This window comes from Cyprinus carpio, chromosome A6 (genome assembly GCF_018340385.1).
Source record: "Cyprinus carpio isolate SPL01 chromosome A6, ASM1834038v1, whole genome shotgun sequence".
In the NCBI taxonomy this organism is placed as follows: Eukaryota; Metazoa; Chordata; class Actinopteri; order Cypriniformes; family Cyprinidae; genus Cyprinus; species Cyprinus carpio.
The window spans coordinates 18159803-18186688 of NC_056577.1; the positions used below are offsets into that span (position 1 = coordinate 18159803).

The following is a 26886-nucleotide window of genomic DNA, read 5'->3' on the forward strand; positions in this document are numbered from 1 at the left end:
TAGAGTGCAGCAGTGGACAGAGACTCACATGGGCTTCGGTCATGATCATCAGTATGACACAGCAAACATAACAGTAGAGTACTGGACCTTGATTTGGTCGTTACACTGAAAGTTTCTGTTCATTCAGGTGAAGAGTACAGCATAGAACACCCAAGACTTAAGTGTGCTGTGCCTGCAATATCCCGATTCAGAAGTTCATTTTGTGTGACTTTGTTTGAAAGTGCCAGATTTTCAGCTGTAAAAACAGTGCAGCAAAAATCACTGACGCACAGACCACTTCAATTTAAAACTCACAAATGTTCTGTCACACAATGAGAGAGAGAGAGAGAGAGAGAGAGAGAGAGAGAGAGAGACATAACTAGCACCAAAACAATCGCGCGTGGAGTAGTGGGCGGAGTCGGTGAGCATTGGGCGGGGCTCGTGACATCACTGATAATGGATATATAAATACCCACAGAGGATCACCGAAGTGAAAACTTGTCTTGTCCATAATTTTTGAAACAAGGCTAACAACCAACTTCATCTCTCATAGGAAAACATGGACATATACCCTAAAGACATAAAGAAACCTAAGCCAGCGTTGTTTTGTAACGTCAAGGTAAAGTATTATTATTGTTTTATGGTTATTGATGAATATTATTAGTTTATAATAATGATCCAAAATTCACACAATAATAACAATGCGTTTAATATATTAATTTAATTGGTTCATTTAATGTAAACTTACAGTATTGTTACCTTAGCTTTTGTTCACTGTCATTTAGTAGAAACATATTAAATAGCAATTTACAGTGCATTTGCTGTTGTTGCTGTGGTGATATAACGTGACAGTGGAGGTACATTATATCATTATTTATGCTGTCATGATTTTTATTGTATTTGGACTTGGAACCTGAACTTTTGTTTTTATCTCTATATGCTAAGGCTTTGTGTTTTATTAGTTCACTGTCCTTATATATAAACATGGGGAAAACCATTAATGTTATGTTACTTATAAATCAAACCACCAAGACAATGTGAGCCCGTCTTTAGAGTTATGAAGTTTTGCTGTTTTCAATTCCTTATCCTCTGCTCATCTGCATTGTGAATATAGTAAACAGTTCACTGGGTCTAATTCATTAATTCATGCTGGTATATTTTATGTCTTTCGTTTGTAAAGCCCAGATTGTTTGAAGCCTTAATTCAAGGTGTTTGACAGCCGAAACAGGTTTTGCTGATTGTGACTGTCAGTGCTGATAGCCTTCTGTCAATTTGAATCAGCTCAGGATGAGGACCTCAGCCTAGAGGGCAGTACTATGTATCAGATGGCTCACCAGAAGCGATGCTTAGTTGAAGTGCAGCATTCATTTGCATTTTAGTCTCAAGCAAAAGTCTGTGGAATGTAGGGATGTTAGACAAAGATTATGGTTCTGCCATCTCACACATTATGTCTTCAATGCGTACGATGTTTAATTATGATGTTTTTGTGTTTGGAAATTGTTTGGATAATGATCTCCCTGACCACAGGCTGTTGTGGTGTCAAAACTATTTCATCTTGGCTTTGTCAGAGATTCATGGATTTATATGTGATTGATAATATCTGTTCATTTCTCCAAACAGCATTTTGTTTTTCTTTTACCGCGATACACAGATCTTGACCAACATTAACTATGTTTAAATGCTCCCGAATTATCCATTAGTAATTGGACTGGTGCCACAGTAGGACTGAAAAGACTTCATGTAAACATCTAAATCACTCCGACTGAGTTGAATCCAAATTCAATTTTGATTGGATTGAAAGGCGTGGTGTAGACTTAAAACAATCCAATCAATAGGAAATAACTATGCATGTAAATGCTTGAATGCAACTAGGCTATCTTCTGAATCAGATTCAAAAATACCTTGCACACAATGTTTAAAAGAGCCTGTTAATGACATAATATGTTTACATATGTTCCACTTCTTAATAGTGTGCATATCTTTATTTACATATTATGAACTGATCAGTTAAGCAGACTCATTTATTAAATATTTGCTTGAAAAAAACCTCTTGACAGACATGTCAACAAGGCAAAAATATTATATAAAAAAAAAAGTTATATTCATGGTAGCTCCAGTTTTATATAGCTTAACTTTGCGCTTAAGCATTATAGAAAATTCCGTCTGAGTTTGTCTGGAGTTGCAGAAATCCTTTAGACTCATACCTGCTCATTCCTCCACCTAAAGTAACTTCTGACAAATCACCTCTGACAAACCAGCCCAGAGGTTGTTGCTCATATTAGACGAGAAGAAAATTTGTTTTACACCTACTTCAGATCTGTTTTGTGTATTTGTGATATTTTCTTGGCATGTTACAAGAATCTTAAGCAGAAGCTATTCCAATGAAAATGGTTGTTTGGAATTATAAAAGACAAACATGACACAGATTCAGAAGTGCCTGCTTAGTCTTCCTTACTCGGTTCTGTAGAACCGCCCCCCCCTTCTAGGAACTGTCTGTTGTTGTGGTCATTTATTTTGAATGAATGAGAGTTCAAGTAGAGAGAAGCTTCACACACTTTCCAAAATCAACAAAGCTACAGCTAAAGATCCAAAGTTGCAGGGTTCTTTTGGAAGTTACTGTTCATTCTGCTTCTTGGTGACTTTATATGTTTGCAGTAAGGGTGTGAGAGTGTTACAGGTATGTCTAAATAGACTTAGTACCAATGAGGCATAACTGCACATGTTAAATGGACAGGTTTTACAGATGTGTATTTTGTTCATCGGATTGAGTCAGGCAGTGATGACGTACTGTATGTTGAAAGAAGGTGTAGAACATGCTGTTCAGTGTACTTGCCCCCCCCCCCCCCCCCCCCCCCCTTTGAGTTTTAAACTCATTTGACCTGACAAGTAATGCTGATATACAACATGGAGTTTTGACATTTTTTAATGTTTAGCTTTAAAATATTTTGTACTTTTTCCACTATTTTGCTTTTGTTTGTTTTTTTGTTTTTTGCAACTTTTCTCTATTAGCATGTTATACAAACATTAACATCTGCGCTGTTAAGCCACCTTATTTAGTTTACATGCAGGATGGGATTTCAAAATGAGCCTGTCATTAGAAATTGCAGAGAAGGGAGTGTTGTTTATTTGGGCTACAGGTCATTGTAAGATTACTGTTGTTGCCATAGAAATTTGTAAAATATTAAATAAGACTGTCACATTGATCTTGCATTTTTCCATTTATTCTACCATCAACTGATTTGCTCTTGGCAGTATGCACAATGTAATATTGTCATGCATAGATTCATTTACTCATTTGCTGAATCTGTATTGCATTAGGGTGGGACAGCTTCTCCAGATGTTTTCACTTGATATCAATGAATCGTTGCTGACAACCTCTAACTGTATTAGTGTCCCATTTGCAAGATTTTCTTTGAAGCCATTTAATGTGAAAATCTGTGAATTCAGACATAGCTAGCAAGTTCTTAATTTCCTCAGAGCTGGACTTGAGAGACATGATCATTTGTAGTCATTATTAAATTCTGCTTGTCATCACTAAATGTGTTCTTGTAATATGAATAGAATATATAAATGGGTTCTGTTAATTTCAACCCATAGTGAAACACCTTCTGAATGTCCTGTTAATTTTGTAGCTGTGGTGCACAGGATGAGCAAAAGTGATAGGAACATCGGGGTTGTACTTTTTGACTGTTTAAGCTTTATATCCTCAGGAAATGTTAGTAACATGTGACAGCAGTGCAGAGTTGCATGTAAAACATCAAACTTCAAAGTCAGTTTTTCCCCGATTCTCTTTACTCAGCGGGAATCTTCATGCAGCACAATAGCTGCTGAGGAGGGGCAGAAATCCAGGTCTGGACAGACGACAGGAAGTGCTTTTCAGCAAGTTCATCAAATCTTTCATCACTGGTTTTCTGTCTGTGGAGTTTGAATCACTCACTGTACTCTACAATGTCAGTGCAATTCAAACATCATTAAAATGCTCAGATGATTCAAAACTAATGACTCTCTATTAAAGCCCCCTAAAGGCGCATAAGTTCACTCGGCGTTCATCTTGCTTTCTTGCCATTTCCTGTCTTCTTGAATATGGAAATGAATGTTTTAATTGACCGAAATCTTCAAATCTGTTTGACAAGATTACAGTTCAATAATATAATGCAGTTAAATATATTATTTTTTTATTAATAAAAATAATAACTTAAAAACTCACATTAAATAAGGGTGTAAACCTCTGTTTTACAGGCCAATGCGATAAAAAGACAATGCCTCTATGTAAAAAACATTTTTTTTTTTCTTCTGATTTCCTAGAACTCACAAACCTGCCAAGGCCTAAATGCTTGAGGTAACTGTAGGACAAATGTCTGACTATAATTTCCTCATACATATGGCAGGATTGTTTTATATTTGCATTATTCTTCCAAAATTCCAAAAACCATTCACACATTGCTTCAATACAAAACAAATATTTCATTATGCTTTGTGCTCAGTGTTCACCCAAGGCTACTTTCTAATAGTCATTCAAGATGCAGCGAGTGATCAAACGTGTGCCAGCTCTGCAAAAGATTTACAACTGCTTGTGGAGAATTATGCACTGATGAGACTGCCAGCTGTAATTTGCATAGGAACCTGTGTCAAGTTATACTGTGCATGTACTATTGCATGCACTTTTGTTAAAACCTAATATCCAGCAAAACAGTAACATGCCCTGATCATAGTACACCTATTCTACCTCAGGGACACTTATTGAGTAATGGCCTCTGGAGAGAGATTGCTCATAGTGTTAGTCTGTCAGAGAGCCCTGAGAAAACAATAAAAAAGAACAATCTGCTCGAGCTTCCCTGTAACATTATATGTGAAAGCTTACAGACGTGGCTGCAGTGTTTCAAATAATTTGAGCTGAGCCTAATGTGGAACTGGCACTCGGGCAGAAAGAGTCACAGAGCTGCAATTCAAACGTCTAACGAAGGCATTTATTTGGGCTGCTTGAGTGAGCACAGCCTATCAAAATATTTCTGTAATTAAAAGCCCATTTGCTGCAAAACAAGAAAGAAATCGTAGCAACTGTGTCAAAAGCAGCTATTATGTGTGCTTGCAAACCATAAAGCTGAAGGTTTAATGGAAGCATTAGCTGTTCTAGAAGCCGTCAGAAAGCATAGCACTTTGGCTTGCAACGGTTGAGAGCTGGCGGTGAGTGGAGGAGAGGGATTTATGTCTTGTGTTTGTTTAGGAAATCCAGTCCAGATCTCTACATGCCCCATCAGATTGCTTCATGCCTCTGAGACCTCTGCAAACGTTCCTCTTTTTGTGTTCATGACGTTTTGGGCACAAAAAAAGCGCTATATCATATAGGAGCAGCTGCCTCTCTCTCTCTCATACACAAACAGGGAAACGTTCCAATTTATGAGCTTTTATCTCCACTGCATTTCTGGCTTATCATCAAGAGAGGTGAACGAACGCAGCTAACTCTCTAGACAAACATTACTATCAGTGCTTTTGCCAGCTAGTACAAGAAGTCAATATGACTAGCTCTCTGCTTCAGCCTTTTTATGTTGTGTTATGCATAGTATGCATCTCATAAAACATTGTATTTCAGGTATTCTTGATTTTTTTTTTTCTCTCTCCTAAGTTGAAGAGTCACTGGTTATTATTATATTAGAAGGGTTAACATTTGCTGAGAGGATTTATTCATTAATATTACAAGTATTTCAACAAAGAAGAAGAACACCATATCTGTACCTCAGTCAACCCAGTTTTGGAAATTTTGATTTATCACTATTAAAAATTAGGTGTTTATTTAGAATATATCTACTACGTACAAAAAGGATCGGTACTGCGGTGTACTGTGCAAAAAGAATACTGAGATTAGTCATACAAAGATGTTATTCATGAGGGATATTAAGTTATGAGGGTTGTTCTATAGCAACAGCCCTTTGTTTTTGATTTAAAGGTCATTTTAGCCTTCTCACTAGTGGCACCAAACAACTGTAAAAAAAGAATAATAATAATAAAAACTGTTTTCAAACTCTCCTAACCAAACCAAATCACGGCACATGAACCAATGTAAGAAAAGGTTGCAATTCCATTTGGTGCCACTGGTGGGACAGAAATTACACACTTCAATTAAGTTAAATAAATTTGGTAGTGCAGTTTCATTTTGCTTTGGAGTATTTGGCTTCCCATTATCTATAATCTTCAGGCTTCCTTAAAGAGCCAATCAGATTTCAGATAAGGCTGATATCCATGTGGCTCCACTTCTAGCTGGCTACAATCTAGAAGTTACTTAAGTTACTTAAATTGTGATGAATTGAAGTGTTCTTCCAGATTTTGATTATTATTTTGAGATGTGAGGGGACTAAAAATGCAGCAAAAATTATTCCAGGTTGCAGTCGATTTTGAAGGGGTGGGGTTTTAATCTATTTTGCATTTACAAAATAGATAAGGTGAAATTTTATTTCATGCCGACTTTAGGAATGATAAAAAAAGAAAGATAAACTAAGAAAAGTGTCACTCAGGAAAACAGAGACACCACTGCTTCCAATTTTCCATTTTATGAACCATCTTTGTTTTATCACTTATTTGCACAATGAGGAGCTTTTGGGCCGGTGACAGCTTTTAATAACTGGATGAAGACAACTGTGTAAATCTTGAAGGTGTTTTTAGGAGCTCTACGGCTCTATGTTTGTGATTATGTTACATAGCAAACACAAGTGAATTCAGATATATTGTGAAATCAGTGTGATTAATCTTCATGCTCTGAGGTGTGGCAGTGAAACTCAAAGTCCCAGATCTCACAGTCTGTAGAGATTTGGAAAGGAAGCTCTAGTTTTAAGGAGCTGTTGTTTAGCTCCAAACATGCTCTTTCAAAAAGTCCCATATGAGACTGTAACAACACACTGATGAATGCTTCTGCATAGTTCATAAAACAACAAGTTCCTTTAATCATATGAAAATGTTTAGTACACTTGTGTATCATTTGGTACACTGTTATTGTAAGCCTTATGTCTGACGGTTCTTGTACACTTTGTCGCTCTCTCTTCCTGTAGATCTTTGTGTTGTGTCATAGCCTGCTCCAGCTCACTCAGCTGTTATATAGCTCTTACTTCAAGAGCACCATTACCACAATCGAGAGACGCTATGGCCTGGACAGCCTCTCCTCAGGAACCATCTCTTCCCTCCATGAGGTACTGATCACCCCACACAGGGCTTTGAAAACTATATTTTACAAGTTATTCTGCAGTTATTCTGCTCTTCTCAATTACGTGATTGTTGAATATCAGTTAGTGTAGTCTATTGTTGTATTGTTTAAGGGTGACATGGTGTGCACTGATGCACACAATATTCAAATTCTAGCTGATAATGATAATTATTGGCTGATAATGATAATTATATGATAATTATTTTCATGTTTATGACCTATAACTGATATTTAAAGTCTATGTATTTTGTTTTGATAAAAAACACAAAAAAACTTTTTACAGCTTTATTATGTACAGTATCAAAAAAGAAGATATTTATTTTGAAACTATACATTTAAGAGTAATAAATTATTAGTGTTTAAATGACAGCAAAGGTAATCTAAATATAAAAACAGGGGAAATCAACAGACACAGATCTCTAATATTGGCTAATAACCTGATACCATTATTATGTGCCATGATACCATTACAGGGTATTTAAATAATAATGAATCATGAAAATATTAACAGTAAACCGTTCAACCCAGACAAGCTTAGATCAAAATGAATGGTTATTCAGTCTGGTTTATGCTGCTCTAGCTGATAGCCATGCTTTTTAACAGCAAAACAATTGTTATTCATCCAACCAGTGTTATTTTAGTATCATTGATATGTTATTGTAATTTGTGTTAGTATTTTAAATTAGATCATATTTTTATATTTTATATTTTCTGTCGTGTTTTGTCATGTTTTTTGTTTTTAGTTATTTTAGTATTTCAAGGTAAATTAAACAGAAATGAGATATTAAGTTAACGATAATAACCCTGGAACCAACATGGACTTTGTGATGAGGCTGGTTGTTCAGGGAAGTTTAAACTAGTTAAGCTACCAGAATCCAAAACACAACATATGTGGATGACTATATCATATAATAGAATATATGCTGGTCAACAAAGAATGAGATGAATACTGTAGGATATCAAATGATTGAAAACATCCTGCTGTAGTCATGATGCTGGATATATTATGTAAATAAGGTCCATACTGAATGCATGTGACTTGTTTTCCTGTTTTTTTTTTTTAGGTTGGGAACACAGTGTTCATAGCATTTGTTAGTTACATGGGTAATCGGGTTCACCGACCTCGATTCATTGGACTGGGAGGCCTGCTAATGTCCTTCAGTGCCATAATCTTAGCTCTACCTCACTTCCTGTCCCAGCCCTACACCTATGACTCTGTCCTGCATGGTAAGTCTCATTAAGGCCATTAGCATCTTAAACATCTCTTGGAATGAGCTCTGCATTCTTTCTCTCCCCATTTTCTGTCTTAGTTTTTTTTTTTTTTTTCTGCATGTTAATATTGTTTCATGCCCCCAGCGTAAAAGATCATAGACTCTCATCTCATCAAAATGATTATATCAACATATTCATTTAAAAAGGCTCAGGACGTTTTGAAGAAAACCAGACACAGAGGGGATCTAAAATAACACCGCTGCATGATAAACATTAGCTTAGAAATAACAGGGTGGTAGGCAGGTCTACAGGAAGTTGCTGCAAGAGACTCCATTTTGACCCAATTCTCCCTTTTTAGACAGGGTTTAGCATTAGGTTGAGAAAAAAATCATGAAGAAATAAATGGACTGAAGTTGGAAAGGAAACAGATAGAGAGAAAAAGGGAAAGAGATGAGGACAATGTACTGCAAGATACTGTTGAGATAAGGCTCTCTCTGAAGAGAAAATCACTTGGAATTTACTCCAAAAGATAACGGCTATCTCCCTTCACTTTCTTTGTGCTTCATTCTCTCACTTCCCCTTTCTGTCATTTGACCTTATACATTACAATGCTATACAAAGGTTAAAAGAAATATGCAGCTACTTACATAATACATTCAGTGCTTAGCTCATTCAATTATTTTCTTTTACTCACTTTCATGTCACACCAAACCTGTTTCTTTCTTTCATAAAAAAGTAGTTGTTTAGTAGAGGGTCCAAGCTTCTCTTTTGGATACAATTAAAGTGAATGGTGTCTTGTCTGTATAGGTCTGCATCCACTTTATTGTATGGACAAGAGCTTTTTTTGGACAATCTACTAAATAACTCCATCTGTGTTAATAAAAGTTTGAAACATTATGAGGTGATTAAATGATGAACGATTAATGGTTAGGAGCACCTCCACCCCTCATGTTCGCAATTAAATTGCAGGATATCGCCTACATAAGACATTCAGTGCATAGCTCACTCAGTTATTTTATTTTATTTTTTTTTGTCTGATGTGAAGTGATGGTTGGGATTAATGTAGTTTTTGTTTTCTTTCTGTGTCTCAATCCAACAGCGAGCAGACAGGACATGTGTTATTTGCGTGCGAATGCAACGGGTGCTGAGGCTTGTGGTCAGGAGGAGTCACGGAAGCTTGTGGACACCAGTAAATTTTGGGTGTTAATGGCTACGGCCCAGCTGCTGTTCGGAATCGGTTCTGTCCCCATCCAACCTTTCGGAATATCTTATATAGATGACTTTGCAGGAGCTGGGAATTCTGCTCTCTATATTGGTACTTTTTTTTCATGGTTTTCATAATGTCCATTGAAAGAACTTTAAAGATTAAAAAGATTAATGAGGTTTGTGTTGTTGCATGTTGCAGCTATTCTCTTTGCTGTGTCAGTCTTTGGGCCTTCCTTTGGATATCTCCTGGGCTCTGTGGTTTTGCAGATTTATGTGGATGTGGACAGAGCCGGTGCAGGTTTGTTTACCTTTTAAATCACAGCAACAAATGATTCCTTTTCTTTATGTTATTGTTCGGTGTAGACAGCTGCAGTGTTACATATTATGCAGTTTCTTTCATCTAGGGGTGGCATTGGAGTTGACCCCTGCTGACCCTCGTTGGGTCGGAGCATGGTGGATGGGTCTGCTCATCACTGCTGGAGGTCTTGCTCTCACCTCACTCCCTTACTACTTCTTTCCCAGAGAACTTCACGTAGAGAAGGTTAATCACAGTTTTGTATTCATAACAAATGAGCATTTGATCACAAATATAGTACAATATTGTATAAAATCATTACATTTTAAAATAACAGATTATATTTAAAAATTGTAAAATAACTGTTGTTATTATTTGAATATACTTTAAAATGTAATTTATTCCTGGTATGGCAATTTTCAGCAGCCATTACTCCAGTCTTCAGTGTCACACGATCCTTCAGAAATCATTCTAAAATGCTGATGTGGTGCTAAATATATATTTCTTATTTTTTCCAGTGTTGTTTATTTTATTTTATTATTTAATATGATATTTTTATTAATTTATTTTTTTTTTTTTTTTGGAAACGGTGATGCATTTTTTTGAGTATTCTTTGATGTATTTAAAGGTCAAAAGAACAACATTTATTTATTTTTTACATTTATTATTATTATTATTATTATTATTATTATTATTATTATTATGGCATTACTGTCACTTTTGATCAATTAAATGCATCCTTACAGAAAGTATACATTTCTTGGAAAAAATGAAATTAAATTAAAATCCCCTAAACAATTAAATGGTAGTATATACCTGTAATATACCTCCTTTATAAGGTTTCACAGCTGTGATTCCTACTTTTTGTAAAAGAAGATAAAATGGGCCCTAATCTTGTAGGTTGCCTATATTTTCTGTGTCACAACCATTGTATGTCATCTCCATAACCCAAACTCTAAAAACATTTATGGGAACTTTTCAGATAATTTCACTCATTTAAATCATGTCTGAGCTAACCACAGCAGAAAAAAAAGACTTCTGCTTTTATCATAAGCATGTTGAGCAAAATATGTCTATAATGTCAACACCATCAGTGTGACAGATCTTCTGTCTGACAGTGGTGGTAGTTCATTAGATGCAACAGAGTTTTACCATGTTTGTGTTGTTGTGCTTAGGAATCACTGGTTATTTTTAATATTCTTTCTCCACTGTATTCTGACCCTTTTTTTATGGAGAAATCCCAATAATACAACTAGCTGCCATCCTGTCATGATAAATTTAGATAATCTGTGTGTTTGACAGTGTGAAACTAGTATGCAGTAGGCAATACTTACACATTTACAGTGAGAAGCTAAGGCTGTTACCATATTCCTGAAATCTCTTCACCGCACAGCATCGTCTTTTAAAAAATTTAAAATTAGAGGTAGATTAATTGATAAAAGCCTTTCTTGGTTCAATAATGTAAGCAGATGAATAATGCATTACTGTAAAAGACATAAAAAAAAAATTTAAAATCTTCTTTTGCAGTCTTTTGAATTGGAAGGTGACATCAAAGAAGACCCCAAGAAGACAGAGGGCTCCATGCTGGATTTCTTTAAAAGTGAGTCCACTCTATCTGATTCATTATCAGACTTATGCATTAGTATTAGCATAGTAAGGCCATTTATTTGTATAGTTATAGCCATTTAAATCGTTTACTTACAGTTAGAAATACAGCTGACTTGGGCAATTAAAATTTCTGCAGTCCTGTGGCGGTTGTCGAGGCCTACGTGTGCCGTTTGTCAATGTCTTGTCTGTTGAGTCATACATCACGCTAAGGTTGTTACTGTAACAGGATCTGACTCGTTCTTATGAATATACTGGCCTCCAGGGTATGATTTGTAAGCAGCTGGTTTATGCATGATAATGTCTTTATTCATGTGTATTCAAGGCAAATTGATTTCCTGTTTCAAAATAGTTACCATGTAAACACACTCACACATAATTCATGTGTTTTGTGGAAAGTATTGTTGTGGTAGTCCTAATTACTGAATTTAGGTGTTTCAATCAGACCCATTGTCACAGGTGTATAAAATCAAGCACCTAGCCATGCAGTCTGCATTTACAAACATTTGTAGAAGAAAAAAAAAGTGTTGTTCATGAGAGCTCAGTGGAACCGGATGGAGTGGTGTAAAGCACGCCGCAACTGGACTCAGGAGCAGTGGAAACATGTTCTGTGGAGTGACAAAGCACACTTCTTTGTTTGCCAGGAAAGCATTGCTCTCTGACTGTAATGTCAAGTGTAGTGCCAGCCAGCCAGTGCCTATAGTGTTTGACGAAGGAGGAATAATGGTATATGGGGCTATATTTCAGGGGTTGAGCTAGGCTCCTTACTTCCAGTAGAGGGACATCCTAATTTTTCAACAGATCCTAATTCTAAGACATTTTGGACAATGCTATGCTTCCAAATTTGTTGGAGCAGTTTGGGTAAGGCACTTTTCTATGCCAGGCCTTCTTGTCCAACACCAGTGCCTGCCCTTTCAAATGCTCTACTTTATAAACGGGCAAAAAAAATCCCACAGAAACACTCCAAAATCGAATGGAAAGCCTTCCCAGAAGAGTGGATGCTGTTATAGTTGCAACTTCATATTAATGTATGTGTATTTAGAATGAGTCTCTATTTGTAATGGCTAGGAGTCTCGATACTTTTGTCCATATATTAGAGTATGTGGTGTACATAGGACATATGCTTATATATTTTTTGTTTATGCAAGTTGTGTTTATGTTTGCAAATATAAAAGGTTAAATTTGAACTTGCCTTTAAATATGTCAACTTTTGTTTCTGTCTTCTGTGGTCTGTCTGTATTTTTGCAGTGTTCCCTAAGATGTTTGTTAAGCTGCTGTTGAGTCCTGTCTTCATGCTGCTGGTTCTGAGCCAGTGCTGTTTCTCCTCTGTAATCGCTGGACTCGCCACCTTCCTCAACAAGTTCCTTGAGCGGCAGTACAGTGCCTCTGCGGCCTACAGCAGCCTTCTTATTGGTAAGCCAACATAATATATCAGAATAAATTAAATATGATTACAGTTTTCAGAGAAACATGGCTAACTAGTCTCAGACATTCCTGTGTACAGTATTGTGTTTGGCATATTCCAGTGTTTTTTTTTTTTTTTTTTAATGAGAAAAATCTCTTATCTGTGAATAAATCAGGTGCTTTAAACCTGCCGTCCATGGCTGTGGGGATGGTGCTCGGGGGTCTGATCATGAAACGCTGGGGGTTGTCGTTCAGAGCCATTCCACGCTTCTCTGTTGTAATGCTCAGCATCTCCGTCTTCTGCTGTGTACCCCTCTTCTTCATGGGCTGCCCCACGCAAGATGTTGCTGGTGTTTATCCCAAAACATCTAATGCCATTGATGGGTGAGTTTAACAGCATGCTCATTTGATTTAGCTGACTCTTGTTATTGAGGATTTTTATATATAAATATATATAGAAATAAATAAATAAATATTTTTTAGTCAGATCTGGCCTGGGTAGGTGAGAAACCACAAAACAGAGTGTTCTCATTTGTTTGATTGCTTCCATGTTTTTGGAATATTCTCTGTTGAAATAATAAAAAAATCAAAATAAAAAATCAGAAGACTGATTGCACAGACAAGTCCCTTGGTATTGAGGATTTTTTCTATATATAAATATATTACTAGAAATAAATAAATAAATCAATTTTTAGTCAGATCTGGCCTGGGTAGGTGAGAATCCACAAAACAGAGTGTTCTCATTTGTTTGATTGCTTCCATGTTTTTGGAATATTCTCTGTTTAAAAAAAAAAGATTAAAAAACTAAAAAACTCAGACAGTCCCTCTGGAGAAACTTAAGCTTAACTGTCTTACTCAAAGGCACAATTGTGATAAGGACTTTTTTTTTTTTTTTTTTTTTTTTGCAATTTTGGTAATTTCCCTCATGCTAAATTTATGCATTTGGGTGACACTTTTATCCAAAGCTACATTGCCTTCAAAGTATACTTTTTATTGGTTCATGTATCCCCTTGAATTTAAACCCATAAACCTATGAGTGTTGCTAGCTGCATGCTCTACTGTTTGTCTTACAGAAACACTTTCCATTACTTAAGATTTAAGAATTTACCAAAAATATATTGCTAATATAGATTTTAAAATATATTTGCATACACATTTATACAAGTATAGTACACATACTTTACAGTTCAGTACATTTTTGGCCATTAAAAAAAATATAGCCTATTTATATTGTCCAGAAAAAATATATATAATAATATATATAAAGAAATAAATTTTGTATTTACTCAGAATTCTGGAAATATATTATCTTTCCCTTTGAATTATATTTTGAAACATATTTAGCATTTGAAAGTGTAAGCTAAATATGTTTTTCTTAAGCTGTGCTGTTTACAATATATAGGGGCCAAAAGTTTATAGCAGTATCTATAAATAGGGTATGTTAAAAAGAGCCGGTCCTCACAGACCCTGAAAAACACTGTTAAGCTAAGCCTGTTCTTTGTCTTCTGTCAGTGTTTGGATACAGACCATTGTGCTTGAGTGAAAGTTTGTATCTTTGGGTCCAGAACAACTTCCAGTGACATGCTGTATAATCAGTTGAGGAAGCACACATGGGACAAACTTCAAGGGGCACAAGTCATTGAGAATAGCTTGAGTTCAGATCAACGTACAAAATGCTGTGTGTCCTACATATCATAATTCTTTCACTTAGCCAGCTAGAAGGAAAGGAAATGTCTGTTTCTCTAGAACACTTTGTGTTCAAATAGGAACTCATTTGATTATGTGCCATGAACTTTATGAACATACTCCGTTTATTGTGTCAAATACACACATTTGTCCTGAACCCTGACCAATTTTCTTATCAGACTTTGCTGTGAATGGATGTTAAAGGAATAGTTGACTTTGATGTGTGTGGATGTTTGTGGTTGTTTGTTTGCCCTCATGTTGTTACAAATTCATCATCAGGTTTTAAATGGCATGACTGTTAATAATGCCACAGTTTTGGAGAAAACTACTACTTTAAGATTACCAGTTTATAAAATGTTTCTGTATTCTGTGTCATTCTGCCCGGCAGGCCTCATCTGTCCTGTAGTGCCAATTGCTCATGTCCCAGCAGTGCCTTTAACCCAGTGTGTGGAGAAAACAACATTGAATACATCTCACCCTGCCATGCTGGGTGCACAAACTTCACCATGGATCCCAAGAACCCTTATAGAGTCCAGGTAAATAAATCTAACAACCAAAACAGAATTTGGTCATAATATTTCCATAGATCTATCCATCAAGACTTTTATTTAGCTCATTACTGAAGCCAGATAGCAGCTCAGTGTGAGTCTCTACTGTGCTAGCCACACTGAGCAAATGACCGTTCATGGTCTGTTAGCGATCAATGAGTTGAGTCCAATCAATCCCTAATTAGTAATACTTCCTGGAGGAAGTGCTTTGGGGACGCAGAACAACTTAGAGTGTTAAAGCTTCTGTATAACTGCCCAGCAAGAGACTTTCAGGAGCAGCTGATAATGAATTATTCTATATGACACAGCACATATCATACCACGAGGTAATTATAATGAGAAATAGACTTGGGTCAGGACTCCCTTGCTTGTTGAATTTAACAAAACAGGTGACATTGTGCCAGTGGAAGTCAATAGAGCACAAGAGAAGCGTTAGTGTTAGTATTAGCAGCATCAATGAAACGCTGTTAGTTTTTGTTCTCTTTAGACTTACAGTATCCTTATAACTATCACCTGTAATGATGTTTGTAATGAAGGTAAGCATTAATGCTGGGTTTCTCAACAGGTTTTGCTAGCCCACAATTAACCGTGCAAAAGTCAACTTTTTTTTTTTTAAAGTGAAATTTATTGATTATTGTATTATTGGTTTCTTATTCTTAAACCATGTTTGTCCTTGTTACATGTGAACCTGTATTTATTGAAGCCTAGATCAGATTTCCTTTCACCTTGTGTAGCTTTTCAAGGATTGACATGTCATGCTATCATTTGTTTAATATCGTGTAGTTTAATAAAATGCCTTTTACATTCAAATTAATTAGATTTTAAATGTATTTTATTTTATTTTATTCCTGGTCCCTGTGACTTAGTAGATTTTTTTTGTGTGTGTCTTAACTCGAAATAATTGTGGTCACCAATATTTTTCATTCAATCAGTTTTCGATGCCAAATTGGCGTTCTACTCATAAATGCCAAAATCTTGTTTGAAATGTCATAGCATAAAAACATCCATTCTCTCTCCACACACAGATTTATAGTAACTGCCGGTGTATTCCCGATCTGGCCACAGCCAAGCCTGGCCCTTGTGCCAACACCTGCCCTCACTATCTCCTGCCTGTAATGCTCCTTATATCTCTGGCCGGACTTATTGCCAGCCTAACACACAACCCCATCTACATGATGGTACTCAGGTGAGAAACACACTTGCATGCCAACATACAAACACCAAATCACTGCATTTAGTGTGAGAACTTCAGATGTCAGAAATCTTGAGATAGAGTTTTTGTATCTTATTACACTCATTATGTCTTTACTTACAGGTCAGTTCCTCCAGAAGAGAAATCCTTTGCCATAGGGGTTCAGTTTCTGCTTCTGCGGGTTCTGAGTAAGTAAAATACCAAAACACCTTTTATTAATTTTATTCTTTTATTCATTCTTTTAAAGTGTGAAATGCAATTAAAAGTAATGCAAATAAATTATAAGTATGTGTACAGAGAAACATCAGATTTATCCTGAAAGATCCTCAAAAGAAGATAGTTGATAATACACAGAAATAAATAGAGAACACTGGACAATGTAAACCACAGTGTAAATGATTCTCATATGAGAACACTTTCCTGGAAAAACAAAACAAAACAATTTCTAAATTGTGCAAATGTAATTGCAATACTGTAAGTACTGTAGCGCCCCCTTCTGTTTTTTCAACAACAATCAATTTATCTATACAGTTCCTAAATTTAAGAATATTATTACGATCTATCTATGCTTTTTTTTATTTTATTTTTTTATTATTTTAGTGAATAGTTATATATTTGTTTACATGTGTAGTAAAAATCTTTTTTTCTCTCTCTCTCTTTGCTTAGCCTGGCTGCCAGCTCCTGCTCTGTTCGGGATGACCATAGACTCTACATGTATCTGGTGGAAAATTGCTTGTGGAAAAAAGCAAGGATGTGGTTACTATGACAACAACCTCCTTAGAAACAGGTAAGAATATGTTCTCTTTTGACCTAAATGCATTACAAAGGTACATTTGTGTCAAAAAATGGTAGATTTTGAAATTAGTTTAAACAAACATACACACTGAATATATTCTGTCAAACAAGGCTAAAAACAGAAAGCAAACTATGCTAATTAATGTTAATAGACTATTTGGTGGCACTGATGATGATCATGATGACTTGTTTCAGGTATCTAGGACTTCAGGTGGGCTATAAGACATTAGGCATTGCACTCCTGGCATTTATTGGCTGGAAAATGCACCGGACCAGAGAGTACAGCTTAGAGAAAAAGCCAGAGGGACCCCTGTGATGCTTCAACCGTGCTTAGTTTCTTGGCTAGAAACCCCATCCTTCCAATACCTGGCTGGAAATGGGATGAATTCAGTTTGGATATTTCTCAAGTTGTACGCTACATTCTCGAGTATTTATTTCTGCCTGCATTCAAGCGGGGCCATAACTGGACAGATTCAAGGACTTTCCACCTTCACAGTTATTTTTGGTATTAACACACAGATACGCGAGTGTGTCAAATATCAAACTGAGTTGAGGTGTGTAGCCTCAAATATCAATAGTAGCCTGAGCAGATTTAAAATGTTACTTCCAAATGTGAAGACATTTTGAAAATAGGCATCAGATGTTTGTAAAATATATTTTTTATACCTGATATTGCTGTTTTATTATATCCTTTGTGCATACTTTGTTGTTGCTGTTGTTTTTCTTAATACAAATGACAAAATGCTTTTCTAATTGCTGCTTGGAGTAATGAATCGTGACTTTCTGATGAGTCTTTATTATGCAATATGTAACATTTATTTACCAATGTATAAGTTATTTCAAATATAAAATTTGTTCACAATTTGTAGCTTTTTTTCTGCCATTTGGCTTATCTTTAATGAAAGCCCATTTCTGCCACATGAAAAAAAAAAAAACATAATTGGGACATAAAAAGTCTTGACTTTATCCAATAATTATGACTTAATTTCACTTTGCCATAATTTTGACTTTTTATCTCACAATTTCAACTTTGTGTCATAATTTTATTATGAAACTTTATTTCATAATTTAGATTTTTTTTCCATAATTGACTTTTTATCTCACAATTTTGACACTATATCTCATGATGATGACTTAATATATCATAATTACAACTGTTATCTCACAATAATGACCCTTTATGTCTATTATGAAAAAAAGCTATAGGCTAATTATGATTTGCCAACTTCTGATTTCAGTGCACGTAGTTTCAGCTCAAATGAAATAACAAAGAACACTAATGGCACAGCCCATTTTGCTCTATATAATACAGTAATAATAATAATAATAAATTAATAAAAATAAATAAATAAATATTTTAGGACATGCACTTATTGTATCTGGGGGTTGTCAAATTTGTTTCAACACATATACTGGATAGTAAATATAGCATCATCATTAATACTTTCAAAGTTGCTTGTTATACAAGTTATGCAAACAAAATTACCAAACTTAAACAATTATAAGTTGTCAGTAATTTGTTGGTTATTGTAATCTTTTCGTTTTCTCTTTTATTACCAAAATTGGGAATTCTTTCCAAGTACCCCCGGGAACCCCCTAAGTAGGCTACCCCCTAGGGTACACATATTACAGACAGTACCCCTGTTTGGGAATTACCAGCTCTGAGATTTAACCGCTGCTGAACCCCAGGCACCACCCAATTAACAAATAATTCAAGCAGTGTCAAAGTATGCCGGTATTTGAACATAGATCTATATAGACTCTCTAGTGGGCGATACGAAATGACGTCATTGTTGATACAGTAGACGTCACGCTCCGTGGGTTGATAAAGCATTACGTCTTGTATGTGCGTGAGAGCGAGAGGGGGAGAGAGAGAGAGAGAGGTGAGGCCGCGCATGCGCAGCCGCTATTAATCCTGACAGCCGATCCAGTGCAGCATTCCCGTTTCCAAACGCACAGGAGCGCCGCTTTTTCCATCGCGCTGCCCCATCCAGACATTTACGCCGGTGGGAACACGCTGTTAAAAAACAAGCCCTCAAACATGTCTGTGGGTAATGACTTTGGAAACCCTTTAAGGAAATTCAAACTCGTCTTTCTTGGAGAGCAAAGCGGTGAGTGTCATATTGGAATTGCCAAGGGAAGTTTTAATAACAAGCATTATTTTTGATTCTTTACTTGCATCTGTATACACCTGCTTGACTTGAACACGATGATAACATTTTATTAAACATCGAATTCATAGGCCAGTGGATCTAGTGTGGCATTTTAATTGATGTGTTATGGGATTCACATTTCATTTCATTAAAGTTACATTTTCCTGATAAATAAACGCTCTTATCAGCCTTTTTGTGGTTTTTGTATTTGTATTTGTCCTTCAGATATTTATTGCTGAAATGGCAAATGGGCCACTTATTTAAATAATAGCCTAATAATAATAATAATAATAAAATGTTATCAAGTTTAAAGACTTATTTTTTTTATTTCATAGTATTGCTTTAATGCTTTAATTAATTAATTTAATCCAGTGAAGGGCTATGTACTGCAGTCAAACGTCTAAATCTCTGGTGTTTTTAATAATGTACAATCAAGACGGTATTAAAGTTTCATAAATGCCCATTTGAATTCATTTGGAGACTCCAGTGTTGTGTAAAATTTAGCTTGTGAACTTACAGAACAGAATGAATAAATAAATAAATAAATAAATAAATAAATAAATAATCTGGTTGTTGAGACACACCCAGTGTGTGCCATTGAGAGAACTTGTGTAGCTGCAGCCTGCAGACTCTGCCTGGTATTGTTTCTCTATGATCACAGTGATGACTGGCTCAGTTATCCTTTGGTATGGTTGAATGAGTCCTAGCATCGCTCAAGTGATTTGAGTAGGTTAAGTAAGTTAATGTTTAGCAGGGCAACTCAGCTCTGATTACCCCTCACATTTTGCCCCCTGTCGTCATTCAAAACCTCCTATCAGACAATTGAGCCTCCAGAATGTCTTAGCTGTCCTCAGATCTGTGGGACGTAAGTCTGGGATTGCGCTGCGGAGAGTATGATTCACACTCTGAGAGTAAACAATGGATGCTGCCATGGTACAGAGGCACTGCTTCTCTCCAGGGATTCTGATCCCGGCTTTATTTTGTTGTCTCCATCTGAAGCCTTTCAGAGATGTTGTGAAGTAGCAAAAAGACCCTCCTCACAGCTTTTTGTGGATTTCTCTGGGTTTTGTTGATGATCACCATGCAGAATGTGTATCAGCTTGTGGATCTGTACCAGTCGTTACTTCCATAAAGTCTCAACTTGTTAGGCTGCGGCAGCAGAGTTTTTATCACTGCAAAGAATTCCACATTTTCTTCAGTAAAATTAGAGAGAATATTTATATATGCACACTGTACTGTTTAAAAGTTTCAAGTTTTAAAATGTTTGTCTCTTATGCTAAAATAGTAAAAACAGTATTATTGTGATTTAAAAGAACTTTTCCATTTGAATATATTTTAAAATGTACTTTATTCTTGATATTTTCATCAGTGTCACATGATCTCTTAGAAATCATTTAAATATCATTTAAAAATAATTTAAATTTCCTATAATCAGTGTTAAAAACAGTTGTGCTGCTTAATGCTTTTAGTGCTTTTGGTGATATTTGTGATACACTTGATCTATTTAATGTGCCCTTGTTGAAGAAATTATTAAATGACCACAACATTTGAATTTAATTTTATTATGTTCTATTTTTATCCTTAAATTTTCTAATTCAGTTTAATTAATCTGTTGTAAATTATAAATTCAGGAGAGTTTGTATTTGCTGACAAAAGCCTTGATGTTGTGTTCCGGTCATTTTGAACCAGAGAAAATGTTAGTTTTCCCAAAAAAATGCAAATTAATGTTATCACATTGGACTAAAACTTAATTACTTTGCTCATAGAGGGTATGACAACTTCTCAAAAAAAAAAAAAAAAAAAATTTAGAATTTTTGTACTTATTTGGTACAAAAAAAACGTATTGGTGTAACATCCCCCCATTGTGTTCCCTGTCAAAAATGATCGGCCTACAAAAAATTGTTTGTGAATTTCTTGTTATGGTATATTATCACCAAATATTGGATTCAATATTTTTATCAGCTTGTTTTGTTTCTTGTTTTTATTTCTTGTTTTATTAGCACTTTGGTATTTCTTTTTGGAACTAATTGAGGCCTTATTGATCTGGGCTAATGCATCTCAGTTTTTGAGACAATATTGTCAAAATTATACACAAATAATAAAAAGGTGTTTAAGCTCAGATCAATGAGGCCTATGACCAGTCGGTTCCAAAAAGAAATAAAAAACCTGTGCTAACTGAAAGAAAACAACATGACAGAAAGATTGAATCCAAGATTTGATGAAAATATGCTGTAGCATAATGAGAGATTTACAAGCATTTTTTAATAGGCCAGACAATTTTGACCGTAACACCAAATTAGGTAAAGGATTTTCAGCACAGCACAGGGGTTAAAACCTTTTGTCTGTCAATCATGACATGCTTAAACACAGTCCTTTTTGAAGCAGGTGATGTGCTGGCTCATACTCAGAGCCATCCAGTTATTGAAAGCCTCCAAGACAGCTGCAATTACTGCAGAAAGGCTTTAATGTGCCGCCTGTGACTTAAGGGAGAGATAAGCTGAGAGGATTCATATTGACCGGTACAGACAGTGAAGTGTGTGTTACCCAGTATCACTGATAACAACAGTAAACTACGGTACCCTGTTCTGTATCAGACAATATCAGCCATGTTACACTTTAGTTCATAAATTATTATTATTATTATTTTGGTTTGCATCCCTGTCACTGATTTAGGCAAATGCAGTCTCTGATTACAACATTTGCCAGTGAACATATTGTCAATATGTGTGTTGTTAATGTTGAGGACGGGCAGCAATGGTCCATTCCACGTGTTCTTTCTCTCTGCCTCTTATTTTCTTTAGAGACACTTAATGCAACCATTTGTAGAGCAATTTGAGACATGGCATTGATTTTTCTCTTTAACTCTTTTTAATGGCTCTTTTTGCCCTTTCCATGCACATCAGCACACATCTGAAAGATAAGAAAAGCCCTCATTAGAATGTTAATGCATAATTGAAATGTACACCAAACTTTAATGGATCCTAGTTTGGAGGCTACAGTACAACCTTTGTTCAGTATTGTGCTACTTTAAACGGATAGTTCACCCAAAATGAATTTTTTACATTTATTTATTATGCATTGTTTTGGATCCCATTGACTTTCACTATATGGATTTTTGACTTTCCCATTGATTTTCATTATATGGATTTAAAAAAAATATATATATACATTTTTTTTGTGTTAGGGTGTGTGTGTGTGTGTGTGTGTGTGTGTGTGTGTGTGTGTGTGTGTGTAAATTTGAACCTTAAAAATATATGATGAAAAGAAAAAAAATATACTTTTTCCTTTTCATTCCTTCAGTTTCAAACAAGTGGAACACAAATTCACAAACATCTTTCTCATACAATGACATTTCATTATGATCATGGGAGGTCAATATCTGAAAGGACAAAAAAAGCTCAATAAAAGCAGCATACAAGTATGTGACAGTATGTTTCAAGTCTTCTGATTGCTTTGGGTCAGGAACAAAGCATACATTTAGGCAGCATTTACTGATGCTCTTCACCTTCACTGCAGCTTTTGAATCAAATATGGCTCCTAAGATTCAAAACTAGAACATATTTGCATATCACTATGCAGTAGACCAATTCCTTGGGGTCTGATGCCAGTGCACACAAACACTGCGTTGAATGCTGTTGAGTGCACATTTCACCTGTCTGCCAAATGTGTATAAACATATTCCTTTCAGTGTAAAGTATAATGTTTTCAGGCCCAAGACTGCTAATGTCAGCATATTTCTTAATTACCACACACATTGCAAATGCATAGTCATTACCAGCAATCAGCAATTGAAATATACACGAGTCCCATCTGCACTTTGAGTGGCCAGTTTGCATGGGCAGCATTTTGTTAAGCAGGTGCGGGTGATTACTTGATTGAGATATTAAAAGTGAAGGGATGTAAAATTTGGTCAGTGGATAGATGCAATATGGAAACGGAGATAGTAGAGAAGTATAGGGACTGCATGTAAATGAAGATAATCCAAAGTGTGGAAAGGAGAACGATGCCGCTCATATATCTCATTTAAATGGATCCGGATTGGGGAGGCTTTGCAAGAAGCTGTCCAAGGTGCTGAATACCCCTCTTCCCCCAACACCCCCCCCCCCCCCCCCCCCACACACACACACACACCATCCTAACTCTCCCCGCAGGACACATGAGAGCTGTTCTGACTTTAGGTTCCTGGTTGGGGTTGAAGAGAAAGTAGGACTCTGAACACATCTCAAGTCAGAATGAGGAAGATAGTGGAGCATTATCACTCTGCAGCACACACTTCGCCACTTTCTAAAGCTTTCATGTCTCGTTTTTATAATGTCCTCCTACCTGGTTCCAGACATACTTAAGCTAGGTAAATGCAGCTAGTTTGACTGGTTCCGTGTTAGCTATATTTCCTCACTTGCTGCATGTTGAATATAATTGCAGTCATGAATCCTGGCTGTTTAGAGGCCGTCATTTTATTAATGGCATGGACTGGGTTGAGGAAAGCGGAAATGGCAGAGAGAGAGAGAGGAAAAAAAAAAAAAAAAACAGTGACTAGTCACCATGTTCCAGCCCACAGAGCTCTGATACAGCCGTCTGGAGGAGTGTCATGTGGGAGTTCTGTATTATGTTGGCGGTGTTAAGAATTAGGGGAGTTTGGGAGCCTTTACCACCCATTGAGTCTGTATAAAAGACTGCAAGAATGCAGTCTGAACAGACTGACTCTGGGATTAAGCTATGTAAAAAAAAAATAATAATAATAATTTGGCTTTTTTTTTTTTTTGTGAAAAAACACTTTGGGGTCAGTATTACTGTTTTAATGTGTTTTTTTTTTTTTTTTTTTTTTTTTTTTTTTTAAAGAAGTCTCTTATATTGTCACCAACGCTCGCCAAAAAATCATCAGTCTATCTATCTATCTATCTATCTATCTATCTATCTATCTATCTATCTATCTATCTATCTATCTATCTATCTATCTATCTATCTATCTACTTTACAATAACAGAGGGAGGAGCTAATATTTATAAAGCTTAACGTAGCTGCTGAATAAGTACTGAATGAATCTCTGTTTGTTTCCTACTAATTCACTGGCCATCCTCTGTATTTCCGGTGTGGACATTAGGAAATTAACATATTTAGCTAAAAACCTTTCGGCTGCTGAATTGAGCCGACGAGTCCAATTTTGTAATTTTGTGGTCTGTGAAGTCTGTACACATTGAGGAAGTGTTCTTCTGCCAAGTGCTAACTTCCTGTCTCAGAATAATGAAACAGGCTGTTATCATGAGAGTGTCTCACACTGATTACTCACATTTACTCATAGTTGCCTAACCAGTAGGCAGCCTGCAGTTTGATATCCCACATCCATCAACCCAAAATATCAGCTGTTTATTTGACCTCTAATTGGTTTGGATTAGTCAACACTAAATGAAGTTGAGTGGCTTAAATTGATTATTATAGTACAGACCACTGTAAATGATGCTAAAATGTAGCCCACATAACTTTGCTGACTCATTGAGCCAGTAGCACAGGCTTGGATCGGCTCATAGACACCCTCAGAGAGCGAGCAAATGCGTCAATCAGCATGTCTCCAGGCAACAGGGTTCTGAGAAAATGAAACCAGTATTGCTGTACACTCACACAGCAGGTCAGGGTTAGCGCGTACCACAAGAAGTCTAATTTATTCTGTCTATTGATTCACTCTGACGTTTGCTCGAGATTTTTAAGATAATAGCACAGAGTTAAACCTAACCTTCCTAAATTTTTCAGATGTGATGAAGGCACCATATTAACAAAATCAGCTTCTTTTTTCAGATGGGTTTGTTTAAGATCATTCAAACTAATGAACTTAGTTGTAAGGTGTATGTATAACAGCTGTTTAAGGTCAGTGAGTACAGCCACTGTTTATCTTTATTTGCATGATATAACAGTTTAAAACTTCCCTTGTTGCACTCAGCAGTGCAAGAGTTGCCACATTAATGTGTCAATAAATGTCAAGGCAATCTGAAAGACTATGAAATGTGTTTGAATCAAGATTTTAAAGGACATCTTTTGATATGTTTGCGCTCATCAGATTAATTGTCTGTTTTATAGTCATATTAGCTTTCTTTCTTTCTTTCTTTCTTTCTTTCTTTCTTTCTTTTACTTAAGTAATATTTATCTAATATTAATATAATATTATAAATAGATAAGTATATTATTAATACTTTTATTTGGGAAAGATTCATGAAAATTATCAAAAGAAACAGTAAAGACATGTATAATTTTACAAAATGCTGTTCTTTTGAACTTACTATTCATCAGAAAAATCCTGGGAAAAAATGTAGCATGGTTTTCAACATTGATAGTAATCAGAAATGTTTCTACAGCACAAAATTATATTAGCATAATTTCTGAAGTATCATGTGACAGTGTAGACTGAAGTAATGGCTGCTGAAAATTCAGCTTTGTCATCACAGGAATAAATTGTTTTAAAATCTATTAAAATAGAAAATAGTTATACTTAAAAACATTAAAAAAAAAAACTTATTGACACCACACTTTTGAAGGGTAGTGTACAGTGGATCCAATAATCTGATAAATGGATTGATATCTGAATTTATTTATTTATTTATTTATTTATTAAAACCTTAAATAATTTGTAGAATTTTGGAAGAAAACAATGTTTTTTAATTGATTTATTTTTTTATTTGAACTCATTTGTATTAAATGTCAAGATTTCTGTTTTTGTTGAAACACAAAATGATTGTTGGAACATTCTCAACTCAGGCTGAATAATTTAAATACATTTAAACTTGTAATTTAAACTTCTAAAAATATAATATTTATTAAAAACCATTTAGCTTTGATTTTCTTTCCCAGGTGTAGCACATGCAGGACTGTGATCAAACGCTGTATGCAGTGTGTCAGCAACAGCATGCATGCAGAGAAGCATATTTTTTAATACCATTACTTACAACCTTCCATATTCTCACTGATCTTTGATGCTTTTTAGTTTCATTTCTCATCATATCTTTAGATTATTTTTTTCTTCTCAGCCCTATGCACAAATGGAAAACTCTCTATTTATAAATCACCCCTTGGTGATGGGTTAGCTTTACCAGTACCACCCCTGCAAGCCTTTCTCTCTCTCTCTCAGCACTCTCTTTAATGTTCACATGCCCTCCTGAATCCTAATGAGATTCACAAGCAAGTTTTCTTTGTCTCATCTGCTCTCTTTCTGTTGATCATTGTTTCCTCTGTCTTTTTTTTCTATTACTTTCCCTTGAATATTTTCTCTCTACTACCCTCCCCACCCCAGCTCATTTTTTTTTAAATTTTATACTCCGTATCATTTGAGCTAAATGACCTCCAAAAGTCTACCTTTGTGGTATAATAGTGTCCAATCAATGAGCTGCTTTGCTCCAGTCATCCTTCCCCATTGAAACTGTGTGGTTTTTATAATTTTGTTGTATCAGAAATTTGTGAAAACATTCCAGATGAAATTAATCAGTGTAAAAATAACTTCAACTTAAAATATTCATTATAATAAAAATAATAATATATTTTATAATGATTTTTTTATCTGTTTTTAAATGTCTAATAATATAATATAAGTTGTTATAAAAATAATTAATGTACATTTTTAGATTTATAGTAATATA

At 35.4% G+C, this 26886-nt stretch overlaps 2 protein-coding genes across 2 annotated transcripts in view; both read left to right on the forward strand.

Moving 5' to 3' along the window:
- Nucleotides 1-440: 440 nt before the first annotated feature.
- LOC109053310 (solute carrier organic anion transporter family member 2A1-like) lies at nucleotides 441-18080 on the forward strand. The gene is made up of 14 exons (XM_042758240.1): nucleotides 441-598; nucleotides 7020-7157; nucleotides 8236-8398; nucleotides 9483-9698; nucleotides 9789-9887; nucleotides 9994-10130; nucleotides 11412-11484; nucleotides 12738-12902; nucleotides 13070-13277; nucleotides 14968-15115; nucleotides 16153-16313; nucleotides 16443-16507; nucleotides 16986-17106; nucleotides 17310-18080. The coding sequence occupies exons 1-14, from the start codon at nucleotides 539-541 to the stop codon at nucleotides 17428-17430; spliced, it is 1875 nt and encodes a 624-aa protein (XP_042614174.1). The 5' UTR covers nucleotides 441-538; the 3' UTR covers nucleotides 17431-18080.
- Nucleotides 18081-18592: 512 nt separating this feature from the next.
- Nucleotides 18593-26886, forward strand: part of LOC109112082 (ras-related protein Rab-6A-like) — a 358885-nt gene continuing 350591 nt past the window's right edge. Inside the window, exon 1 of the mRNA XM_042758243.1 lies at nucleotides 18593-19225. Within this exon, the coding sequence (XP_042614177.1) occupies nucleotides 19156-19225 (70 nt within the window). The 5' untranslated portion in view covers nucleotides 18593-19155. The remainder of the gene's footprint in view (nucleotides 19226-26886) is intronic.